At 43.0% G+C, this 12,659-nt stretch overlaps 1 protein-coding gene across 14 annotated transcripts in view; it reads right to left on the reverse strand.

Moving 5' to 3' along the window:
- The window catches only part of MIA3 (MIA SH3 domain ER export factor 3), a 76,313-nt gene that overhangs the window by 47,804 nt on the left and 15,850 nt on the right, over positions 1–12,659 (reverse strand). For 12 of the 14 annotated variants that reach the window (XM_060091403.1, XM_060091401.1, XM_060091398.1 and 9 more), the window contains exons 1-3: positions 7,209–7,350; positions 4,240–4,373; positions 266–352 (exon numbers count right to left, since the gene is read on the reverse strand). In XM_060091403.1, coding sequence (XP_059947386.1) covers positions 266–352; positions 4,240–4,373; positions 7,209–7,341 — 354 coding nt within the window. In that variant the 5' untranslated portion in view covers positions 7,342–7,350. Of the gene's footprint in view, positions 1–265; positions 353–4,239; positions 4,374–5,148; positions 5,233–7,208; positions 7,351–12,659 lie in introns of those variants that run through there. The other 2 variants (XM_060091405.1, XM_060091404.1) reach the window with 2 other exon arrangements.

Consider the following 12,659-nt stretch of genomic DNA (forward strand, 5'->3'; position numbering starts at 1 on the left):
AAGAACACCTGCTTCAACGTATAACTATCAGTTTATGATATAAAGTCTCCCGTAAATTCTTTTCAAACTTTTCTTTCTTTCTTCCTTCTTTCCTTTCTTTCTTTAAAGGTGTCTAATAAATTAAAATCTGACACACAGATGTGAACTTTTTTTTTGATCAAAACACATGCAAAGACTTGCAAAAATACTTAATTGAATGTAACTGATGAAGTTATAAACCAATTTAGAATTGAGAACAAATAACAACAAAAAACCCACAACTTACATCTGTTGGAACCTGTAGCTCTTCTTGAGTATATTCATGGACTACACGGATTAAATCCTTTGGAAAATATCCAAAAGTACGCCCAACCTATATTAAATGGGCAAAAGAAATGAATATCAATCAAAATTCTGTAGAAGAAATATAAATGAGAGACTTCTTAGTAGTGAGAGGAAATATAAAGATAGGTAGATATAACCACAAGAGATGCATGTTGCTATTATGATTACAAAGATTATTATTCCAATAAAAATTAAGTACAGAATGTTGTAAGGGCAACTTTTCTAAAACCACTGAAGTTTTCTTTCAACATTCAGCTTAATTTTAAACACAGGGCACATAAAGTGAGATTCCTGAAGTAGCTAGAAGATCTGCATAAGAGAAAATTATTGTATATTATGTGATTAAAACTATGTAAATCAAGGCTGGTTACAAACAATTCCAAATAACCTTTAACAAGAATTTATCTGCACATTTCACAGTATCACTCATAAACCAGTACTTGGAAGTCTTTCTTAAACCAATAAACAAAAGCCATGAGGGGACTTCCCTGGTGGCACAGTGGTTAAGAATCCGCCTGCCACTGCAGGGGACACGGGTTTCATCCCTGGCCCGGGAAGATCCCACATGCCGCAGAGCAACTAAGCCCGCGCACCGCAACTACTGAAGCCTGTGCGCCCTAGAGCCCATGCGCGGCAACTACTGAGCCCATGCGTGGCAACTACTGAAAGCCGTCCATGCTCCGCAACAAGAGAAGCCACGTCAATGAGAAGCCCGCACACCGCAATGAAGACCCAACACAGCCAAAAAGAACCACACAAACAAAAAAAAAAGCCATGAAAATTAATAAGTAAAAAAAAAAAAACCATTTCTGAAATGCATGACCACTACAACAAAAGGCAAATATTTATTGATATCATGGGCTATAGTAGGTTTTTCAACAAATGGATTTAAGTATTTGGGGAGAAAATAAAATTCATACTAATTACACAGCAAGCTTAGTTTCTTACAAAGTAAACCTCTATAGAAGATTATCCCATTTATCTATAGCACTAAGACATATTAAGTTTGTCCTCTTGAGAAACATACACTGTCTTTTACTAGCTACAAGTCTGAAAGGGAGAAGCAGATCTCTTTCCAATCATTAAAGGAGACTGACATGCAGATCAAATGCACAAAAAGAAAAAAAAAGGCTATCTTATCACTAACTCCTAAAATATCCTCATTACAGGGCTCTTGTTATATTTGGCAACTATGTGAAAGCCAGTTTTAGTAGAATACTGCCTTGAAGATTAGATAAGACAAGGCAATTTTAAATTGCTACATTAGCAGTTAGTCTGAAACTCTAAGAAACAAAAAGAAGCTGCAGGATGAAAACTAAGAAATAAAAACAAGAACCATTCTGAAAGCTCAGGAGAGAGAATTTTTAATTTCCTTAAGTATAAGGTTCATGACATGAGACAGGAGACTGAGGGAAAATACTTCCTTCCCAGGAAAATTTTATTTTATTAAGAGAATATGGAAAAGGGAAAGAAATCACAGCTATGTGGAGAGAGGAAATACATTTATCTTTGTATAATCTTTGTCAACTGAGACCACAGGTCATAAAAAACTCCGTATTTTTACATTGAGTGGGTCCCGTTTCTTATGATCTGACAAAAAGATGCAGAATCATGGGCCCTCATGACTGAAAGTAAGCTTTATATCTAATTTTGCTTCCGTATATCATCTCTGCCAAGGAACTGCTGATTTGATTTGGGAAAAGAAAGAAAAGGGAAGGGGAGGGGAGGGCAGGGAAGGGAAGGCAAGGCAAGGGAAGGGAAGGCAAGGCAAGGGAAGGCAAGGCAAGGCAAGGGAAAGGGAAAGGGAAAGGGAAGGGAAGGCAAGGCAAGGGAAGGCAAGGGAAGGGAATTGTTTCAAGAGAACAATTCTGCATAAGCTACTATTAGGACAAATGTAAATAAGTGCCACTGCCCTGAAAGTAAATATTCACAAGGAAAATGGGTAAGATATGGGCCCTGCCATTACAGAGCTTTTGACTTCACAGGAGGTAGGGCAGTACACACATTAACTACAACGCAAGGCAGTAAAAGGAACGCCACATGGGCAGTGCAAACAAAGCGCCACCTAAACAATTATTAGACAGCAAAGATCCCTTCTGGCTGGGAGCTGAGGGCAGTGCTTCCCTAGGAAGGCAGGGTCAGAGTTGGGAACCAGAAAGATTGGCAGGCTTTCTAGACGTGAATATGGTCGTGAGCAAAGGTGTGGAAGAGGGAAAATGCAAAGTCAAGTTCACTTACCCAAACGCTCCAGCTTCACCACTACATGAAAAATGCAGCCTAGTGACTTGGAAAAAATGTTCCAAGAGTAGAGACTATCAAGAAATCTCATGCAGTAGACTTGAAAGAAACAGAATAGATTCTTCTTTGAATGTGGTAATTCAACTGGGATCCTGCCTAAATACAAGGGCTGTACCTGACCAGTTGGGTCTTACAAGACTCCTCCCTAGGAATCTGGACTGCCAGCAAAATAAATCGATTCTTCCCAATGGGGGATTCTCAAGCCCTCTTTCCTGTTGTTTGTCTGGTGTTTTATTGAGAGTAAAAATTTTCACATTTGGGACTGGGTGTTTCTCTGAGTTTGTACAATCCTAAGGGCATCGAGGACTCTTATTACTTTCAGTAAATAACCAGTCCACACATCACATAAAAAGGAAAGGACAAGAGCTCATAAGCCTCCCAATCAGGTCACTCCTAGTGAATCTCCTCATTAAAAACATCAAAGTATGACAAAGTCATTGATTTCCATGTCTGCTGTCCTGGCACCCACAGAGCTGGCTGGGAATAGAGCTGCTTCAGTGAACCTGGGGGAGCAATTGTCCAAAAAAGCAGGAAAAGGATGTCCCAGCAGTTGCAAGCAAAACAAGCAAACAAACAAGAAAGCACACAGTGAAAATGATACTTTGCTTTTTTAACAGAAACAGCACACATGATTAGGTATGTGAATAATTTAGAAAAAAATTATTTTTAAAATTAACTCTATACGTGAATACCTGAAACACTATCTTGCCCATACTTTACAGGATTAAGCCCACAGATACTTCCTTTTTGAAACAATGAAGATAAGATTTTTCAGGTTTCACTATCGGTAACTACTATTTTGTTTTCCGCATCTGTGAGTCTGCTTCTGTTTTGTTACATTCATTCGTTTTACTTTTTACAGTCTACTTATAAGTGATAACATACAGTATTTGTCTTTCTCTGCCGTATTTCACGAAGCACAACACCCTCCAGATCCATCCATGTTGTTGCAAATGGCAAGACTGCAGTCTTTTTATGGCTGAATAACACTCTATTGTATATATATCCACCACATCCTTATTTACTATGTATGGAGCATCCGTGGCTGGTAAGGCCTAGAACTTGATGCTGAGGAGTGATAGCCAGAAGCAGTTCAGTTCTGTTTAAGTCCCTCTTCTGTGTCCCCAGCTGGGGACACAGAACCATCCTCTTTTTCCACAGTCTAGCAGAGAGGACAGGTTAACTCCATCAAAGACCCCAAGAAACAGTTTCTTAAATCTACAGTGCTGGCTTCCCTGGTGGCACAGTGGTTAAGAATCCGCCTGCCAACTCAGGGGACACGGGTTCGAGCCCTGGCCCGGGAAGATCCCACATGCCGCAGAGCAACTAAGCCCACATGCCACAACTACTGAGCCTGCATTCTAGAGCCCGCGAGCCACAACTACTGAAGCCTGCACGCCTAGAGCCCGTGCTCTGCAACAAGCGAAGCCACCACAACAAGAAGCCCGCGCACCGCAACGAAGAGTAGCCCCCGCTCGCCGCAACTAGAGAAAGCCCGCACACAGCAACGAAGACCCAATGCAGCCAAAAATAAAAAAAATAAAAAATAAAAAAATCTACAGTGCTAAACAAGCCAATAAAAAGGAAGAAAATTAAGTATGTCAAATTTTTACTTACACTTCCAGCCCAAAGTTCAGGCGATCCCCCTGCCAGTTTATAGTAGACATATACAGGGTCACCTTTTTTAAAATTCACAAAACGACAATCCGGGCCTGTAAAATCTTCCAGAGCCTCACCCCGGTACATTAACACTGTATATAAAGAGAGAAAAAAAACAAGCAGATATCAGGATTCAACTTCCACAGTCCATAGTGGCTGATCAGGAAATATAAGAATCCATTCATGTAAACAACAATAAAGTTTCTCCAGTACTCTCTGGAACCAATCACTTTCAACTCATATGCTCAAAGCATCTACAGAGCTTTATTCATTATAAATCGTAACATCCCCCTGCAAGAAGACAGGAGAGAGGGAAACTTTCCCAATGCATCCACCGCCACACATGGCTGGTCTCAAGTGAAACTCTTGGTTCCCTCTCTAACCATCTAGTCCTCAGTCTTTGCTGTTTCATAATCATAAAAAGCTTCATTTTGCAGTTGGGTAAATTCGAGCACAGATGCTACTAGTGTAAGCATGACTAAATGCAGAGGTAATAGGTAATTGGGGAGAGCACCCAAGAACCCCCAAGGGGTCAATTAACTTGAACTAACCACTAAAAGGCCCTATCTTTAAATGGCTGTAACTGCTACCATGCAGCAGTAAACACTGTCCATTTCACTTGCAGTCAAGTTGCTCTCTCCCTCAGTATATGGATAAATTAATGGGCAAGGACATCACACCCTATTATGGATCCAATCACATTACAAGATATTATTTTTCTGCAAGTATATAATGTTGACTATACCCAACATTAAGGTTTATTTATTTCTATAAACAAAATCAAAAGTAGGCAAGTGGGTTTTGTTTCTATAAACCAAATCATATGTGGCAGGGACCTCAAAACTATGAGAATTGTTTCGTAGTTACCTTCAGTCTTAAAATGCAGGACAAATCACACTCGATCTAGAAATTGGTAGAAGCAATATTTTTCTTTTTGTTGGCCAAATACACAGTTTCTAATGTAAGATGAAATGGACAATAAGTGCAATTAAGTAGCAGAGAAAAAGAAGAATGAAATGGAAATGACACTTCTTCTAACAGCCAATTAGCAATAGATACATTAAAGCACATCTTTAAATACGTATTTGAGGGACAAACATATAGATTTAAAGGGGGTTATTCGGATTTTAAAGCTAAAATCTTATTATTTTAATACATGTCAGCATCCTAATTCAGATATAATTAGGTGAGAGGCCAAGTTGAAGGTGATGGACAATTTAAGACTGGGGATTCTATCAGAATTGGAAACGGCAATGTATCTCTTAATCCCCCTTAAAAGAGATCACTGCAGATTTGTAATAATAAATCAGATGACAACATAATGCACACTGAGAAACAGCTATCTGAAAAGCACACAAGGACAGCTCACAGGCACACACCTTACTAAGTAAACACTTTATGCAACACAACACAGACCCAGAGCCTGCTCTAGCTGCTGCTTGGTGTGTTTGGTTACATCTGTTCCGACACATGCCATTTCTCAAGTTATGTGACCACCATGGGCCCTTCCAACACCATGTCTCCATACTAAGGAAGCATCAGTGATGTGATTCTCTAGGCAACTGGTTTTGAGGAACCCAGGTAGGATAGTGCTTGAAAGCAACGAATAGCAAACATCTGCTATGTCCAACCCTGCTTGCTAATAACCCGGATTTACTCTGAGAAAACGGCAGGAACAATTCATGGAAGTTGCTCCACTTTCGTGGCGTTTATTTACATCAGTCCTAGGGTTACTTCTAGGAATGGCTTAACACAAATCAAAGATTGACTCCTTTCTTTCCTCTAACGGCTGGCAGTGCTACAGTTCTTCAAATTGTGAAATCTGGTTTCGAATAACACCCCTTTTGAATATACATAGCTAAACTGTAGGCTTCGGCCTCCTCAGAACGAACATTTTTCTATAGGTACCGGTTACAACAGATGAACAACCGTTTCTGAAGTGGTTATTGGTAAGTTTACAAGGTTATTTGAGACCGGCTGGGAGGCCACAAGGATGATACTTGTCCGGCAAATACACAGGAAGACAGCCCAAGAGCAATAATGATTAAGGCTGAAGCGAGTTGGATTTATAAAACTCTTGCAGCATTTATTAACAATCCTCTTCACCTGAGTGTGGGGCTCTCTGCCCTCCTCAACGCCCACGGTCCACCCTCCCACCCCCAATTCGCGGTTAGGGAACCATTCCGCTTCCTGCGCAAAGAGGAGGCTGCTGGTCCCAGGTGGCCTCTTTCGAGAACGAAAGATTTTGGCCTTTCCGGTGCCCTCCCTGCCTGGCTGTTTGCAGGAGCCTTCCAAGCACAGAAATAACAGAGAGCCGGGGAGAAGACCTTGGAACACACCGCAAGCCTGGACTCCGGGCTCGTCCCAAACCTAAACTCCAATCCCTGTTCAAAAGGCGGTCCAAGCCTCGAATCCCAGTGAAGCAGAGGGGCGAAGGGGCAGCGCCAGGAAGCCTTTCCCGGGCCCCATCAGCAACCTGCCGCAGGGAAGGCGCCCACCGAGCCCTTAGCGCATCTGCGCCCGGACTGCACCCAGCGAGGTCCCCGCCGAGGGGGCAGGATAGCGCTCGCGGGCAGCGCGGGGAGCCCAGGGAGAGCGGCGCGCCACCCCATCCTTCCTCGGAGCCGAGGCGGGCCGGGGGAGGGGACGCTGTGAGCGGTCCCCGGGGAAACCGGGGGCCACCCCCGACCCGCCACCCACCCCCCGCCTCCGTCGGCGAAGGAAAAATGAACAGCTGGCAACAAGTGGGAGGTGCAGCCCCCCACGGCTGCGGCCGGCTAGCCCGGGCGCCGGCAGGGCCGGAGGGGACAGACGCAAGGACCCGGGGCTCGCCCACCTCGGCGCTCCGCCCGTCCGGCCTGCGGCCCCCCGGCCGGCTTGGTGCGCGGCCGAGCCCCCGCCCCCGCGCCGCCCTCCCGGGCACTCACTGCTGCATTCGTCGTCCGCGCAGAGTTTGTGCTGCGAGAAGCGCCGGACGGTGTACGGGTCCGGCTGGCCCGGTACCCGCCAGAGCGGCCTGAGCAGGAGCAGCCACAAGAGGAGCCCCGGCGCCGCAGCCATGTTGTGGTCACCTCGCGGAGCCGGTGACGCGGAGGAGGCGGCCCGGGCGGGGCGGGGGGCGGAGCGCGGGGGGCGGGGGGACGCGCGGCGGGGAGGGGCGGTGCCCTCCAGGGTGTGAGTCCTGGACCGACACGTCAGCACGGCCTCCGGGAGGGGATGGAGGGGGTCCGGGAGGAGGAGGAGGACCCGCACTCGCACCACCTTCCCAAGGCTTTCTCCTCCGGTTGCTGCCTTGGCAACCGGGACTCTATCTTCTCCCTCGTCCAATCGCCTGCCTTTGCCCCTGTCCATTCGCAGTCGACCCTCCCTCCCTCGCCCACTCCTCTCTGAGACTTTGGATCCCCCGACCCCGCGCCATCCCAACAGCAGGTCTTCTTTGACACCTTCTTGCAGCTTCTGATTTCTGGTTCGTCCCAAGCTTGCTCACCCTCACCCCCCTTCTTGGTTTGGTACTTCCTTTTCCGAACTACCAAATCCCACCCACGATTTACCACTGATCGTCTCCAGTTCGAGAGTCCCTCTTATTCTGACTCCCAGGGGTTTTGGGGGGCCCCATCCCATGATCCCTTTATATTAGGAAAGGGAGGTGTCAGTGTAATGGTGGGTCGGTGACGTACAATAGAGCCGGTGGCCTGCTTGGTCTTTTTCCCCACCCCCGGCCCTGGGGGTTGGAGGTGGGCAATGGGTCCTCATGCTGATGTCTTCAGATTTGGGGGTCTTTATCCATAAGGGGAGAATAATTTAATTCAATGCAAATATATTGAGCTTCCCTTTTACGCTATTATTTCAGGCCAGACGCTGGACAAAGCATTAGGATGGTGAGGGGAAACACGTAGATCAACAGACAAGATATCAGGCCTTTGTCTAAAGAAAGCCACAATTTAGTGGAAACAACTCAAATCAAAACGACTAAAGAATAAATGTCGTTAGGAGGAAAAAGCTAATCAATAGCGGCTAACATTTATTGAGCGGTTTCTTAACGTCCAAGTGTTATTCTAAAGTGTATATATATATATATATATATACATATCAATTTGTTTAATGTATCTTCACAACAATAGTGGGTCCTATTACTATCTTCATTTTCAAGATGAGTACATTGCATTTGTCTGTGACCTGGGTCTTCTCACTGTTGTCTCTGCCAAGGCTATTTATCAACCTTGAATGCCAATTGAATGCATCAGTTGGTTTCCCAAACTGACTGGATTCTTTAAAAGCAAGAGGAAAGAATGTGGCCCATCCATGCAAACCATAATGCTGAATAAAGGAAAAGATGAGAGATGTTCACAGTTGTTTATCTATAGGGGCCATGAGATGTCCCATTGGTCCAGTGTCGTTTCCATGCTGTCTGGAGAGAATGTACAATAGATTAGGTGACTGTCCAAATAGCAGTGCCATGAGGAGTTCTTCTTTTCTTTTCTACTCTCTGTTTCATTGCTTTAGAATCTTAGGTGTGTCTAATAGGCACCTCCAACTTCCTATGTTGAAAAGCAAACTTCTTATTTTCTCTCTCAAACCATGCTCCTTTCAATTTTCCCTATCTCAATAACTGGCCATTTAATTCAATTTTCCAGGTGTTCAAGTCAAAAACTTACAAACTGTTCTTGACTTCTCTTTGTCTCATACCCCAAGTCCAATCCATCAGACAATCCTGGGCACTCTCTTTGAATTGCTTTACTGAGGTGTAATTGACATACAATAAATTGCACACATTTATAGTTTACAATTTGATAAGTTTTGACACATACACACTCGTGAGACCACCACCACAATCAAGGTAATTAACATATGCATTACCCCAAAGAGTCCTCATGCTTCTTTGCAATCCCTCCCTCCCCTCCCCTGCCTGTCTCCAAACAACCTTCTGTTGCTACAGATTGATTTGTATTGAATAGTTTCTAGAATTTGATATAAATCGAATCATACATTATGTATTCTTTTTTGTCTGACTTCTTTCACTCAGCATAAGCATTTGAAATACATCCAGAATCTGACCACTCCTCACCGTCTCCTATGCTAACATTGCAGGCCAAGCCACCATCTCTCAACTGAAAGACTGCAGTAGCCTCCTCACTGTTCTCCCTGCCTCTGCCTTGCCCTCCCAAAATCTATTGTCTCAATAGCAGCCAGAGCAATCATTTCCTGATATAAATGTGGTCACATCTCTCCTCTACTCAAAACCTTCCTCTAGCTTTCCACTTCCAAGTCAAATGCAATGACTTTATTATGGGCTGCACTGTCTTATTTGATCTGACCCTGCTCATCCCTTTTACCCCCATTTCCTAGCACTCTCCCCTGGCTCTGTTAGTTTCACTCAAATACACCAAGCCCACTCCTGCATCAGAGCATTTGCACTTTCAATTTTTCCTCAGCCTGGAACAGTTCCCCTAAATAGTCTGCTTGGCTAACTAGTTCGCTCACTTCATCAAGGGTCCGTAACAATACCATATCTTATTAGAGATGCCTTCCCTGATCACTGTACATAAACAAGAGCTCCTTCCCATGATTACCTAGCCCATCACCCTGCTTTATTTTTCTTCAGAGCAGTTACCACCTGCCTTACATTTGTTTATCTATTTGACTGCCCCCTCCCCCAAATATAAGCTTCATGGGAGAAAGGAATTTGCCTTGCTCATTGTGTAACATAATCCCCAAGGAAAATGTCTAAAATGTCTAGAATGTATGAGGTACTCAACAAATGATTTGATAGATGAACCCATAATTCCTCATGTATTGTAAATATATTACACTATTAACCTACATGGAGGCTCCATATATAAATAGTACCGAGAGGGAATATGCCATGAGAGCAAGGCATTTTCTGTTTTCCCTTCAGTGGCATCCTCAACACTGGAAACAAAACTTGGAATATATGCACTGTTGATTGAGGGCATATTTGTTGTGGAGGGAGTGAATGAAATTTCACTGTACTCTTTTCCTGTATCTTATCGGAATATTAAAGCAGATAAAGAGGTCATTTTAATTTTTCTTATTTCTATTTAGAGTAGTATTAATGACAATTCATCGGTGGAAAAAGCAAAATTCCAAAATGACCTAACTGAGTATCACTTCACTAATATTTAATTTGACTGATTTTCACATATGCTTTTTTTTTTTTTTTTTTTTTTTTTGCGGTACGCGGGCTTCTCACTGTTGTGGCCTCTCCCATTGCGGAGCACAGGCTCCGTATGCGTAAGCTCAGCGGCCATGGCTCATGGACCCAGCTGCTCTGCGGCATGTGGGATCCTCCCGGACCGGGGCATGAACCCGCGTCCCCTGCCTCGGCAGGCAGACTCTCAACGACTGTGCCACCAGGGAAGCCCCACATATGCTTTTATATGAGGAGTGAGAGTACTCAGTTACTAAGGAACTGGCTGCTTAGTTTATAGATTTTCTAGGGGGTTATGTGCATTATTTTTTACTATTATTATTGCCTTAAAGAGATATTAACAAGTTTGGTGGCTAATCAAAAAAAGTCTCAGCTGACCACAGTGAGAGTGGTGGTAGTAGTTCTTCCGGCCTGCATATATATAATTATAGTGGATGAGTCAGCATTCAGTTTTACTCATAGCATTTAAGCACAGATGTTCAACATAAATTCTAATCTCAAGTGTGTTATTTTTTAACACCTCAAATGGAATTTTTCCTAAGTAAAGGTTGAGTAAAAGTCAAAAAATAAATGTGTCTTGTTTGGTGGGGGGCTGAGCATAAAATATAAGGTATGGAGGGTCCCTGACCTTAGAGAATTTGCAATCTGATTGAGAAAACAACACGAGTACATCTGAAACAAATAGGAGACAGCATAATAACATATATCATTGTAAACCTCCCATCGTGCCTACCCGGGAACATCCATAAGGCCTAACACTGAAGTTATCAGAAATAAGCCAGTCTATTCTCAGTGCTGAAACCACTCAGAGTCCAGAGAATAGGATAAAACATTTCTTAAGGACCACGGCTTCCAGTCTAGGGGGAGTAACAGGGACTAGATTTACCCTCCCTCTATGCTTCAATTCAATACCTAGAAAACTAGACAAAATATATAAAATGTTACATTTTAGATATTGGACAACAAGCAGTATAGGCAGTGACCCCTAAAATAAGTGGAACAAATGAGGTGAGTGCTATGATTGTCCCAACTTACTTCCCATATAAAGTTTCCAGGACACAACCAGAAAAGGGAAACTCAAACAGGTAATCTCCTTGAGTTGAAGAGACCGATTTGAAAGTTTGGGGAGGCCAACACAGCTGGAATGCATAAGGGAAGAGTACAGGAGAGAAGAGAGCTACATGGAAAAAAAGAGAACTTTGCAGAGAGAGCTCCAGAGATCTGCAGAAGGTTTTTCTCAAGTCTTCAACTGAGTAATGATAACTGCCTGTGTGTGAGGAACTACCTGAAGCCAGGAAGAACCACTGAGAGGACAAGGAGAACAATCACTGGAGTAGAGAATAGTTTGTATTTTCACAAGACAGAGTGAAAAAACTGTCATATTCAGTGCATCAGGTAGAGTACTCAGTAAAGGGAAAAATCAGCCTAAGATCTAAAGCTACTCTTATCCTGCCTAACAAGGCTTGAAAATAAGCCTTGAAAAGATAAAAATGTTTTCAAGTAAATTAACTGCATTCCAGAACAGAGGTCAAGATTATTTAAAAGAGTACAAAATATCCAACACTCAACAAGGTAAATTCACAATGTCTGGAATACAAAACAAAACTATGAAGCATGCAAAGAAGCAGGAAAATACAAACCATAATGAAAAGAAAAATCAATCAATAGGAATGTTCCAAAATGACACAGATGATAGAATTATTACACAGGACATTAACACAATTATATTTCATATGTTCAAGATTCTGTAGGAAAGCATAAACATGTAAAGGAAAACACAGAGGATAGAAAAATGATCCAAATCAAACTTAGGTGAATAAACCAATGGCTGACATGAAAAATACACTGGACAGGATTGACAGCAGATTAGACACAGAAGAAGAAAATATTAGTGAACTTGAAGACATAGTTATATACACTCCCCAAAATGAAACAAAGAGACTGAAAGAAATGAACAGAGCATCAGTGTGGACACCTTTGGTTAGCCCAACATTTATGTAATTGGGGTCCCTAAAGGAGGTAGGAGACAGAAAAGGTGTTTGAAGAAATAATGAATGAAAGCATTCCAAATAAGATGAAAACTCACAGATCTAAGAAGCTCAACAAACCCCAAACACAAGAAACATGAATAAAATTAAACCAATGCATGTCAAATTGCTTAAAACCAGTGGTAATGAAAAAAAATTGAAACTCATCTAGAGAAGACAGA

The sequence above is a fragment of the Mesoplodon densirostris genome, chromosome 2, assembly GCF_025265405.1.
Source record: "Mesoplodon densirostris isolate mMesDen1 chromosome 2, mMesDen1 primary haplotype, whole genome shotgun sequence".
Lineage (NCBI taxonomy): Eukaryota > Metazoa > Chordata > Mammalia > Artiodactyla > Ziphiidae > Mesoplodon > Mesoplodon densirostris.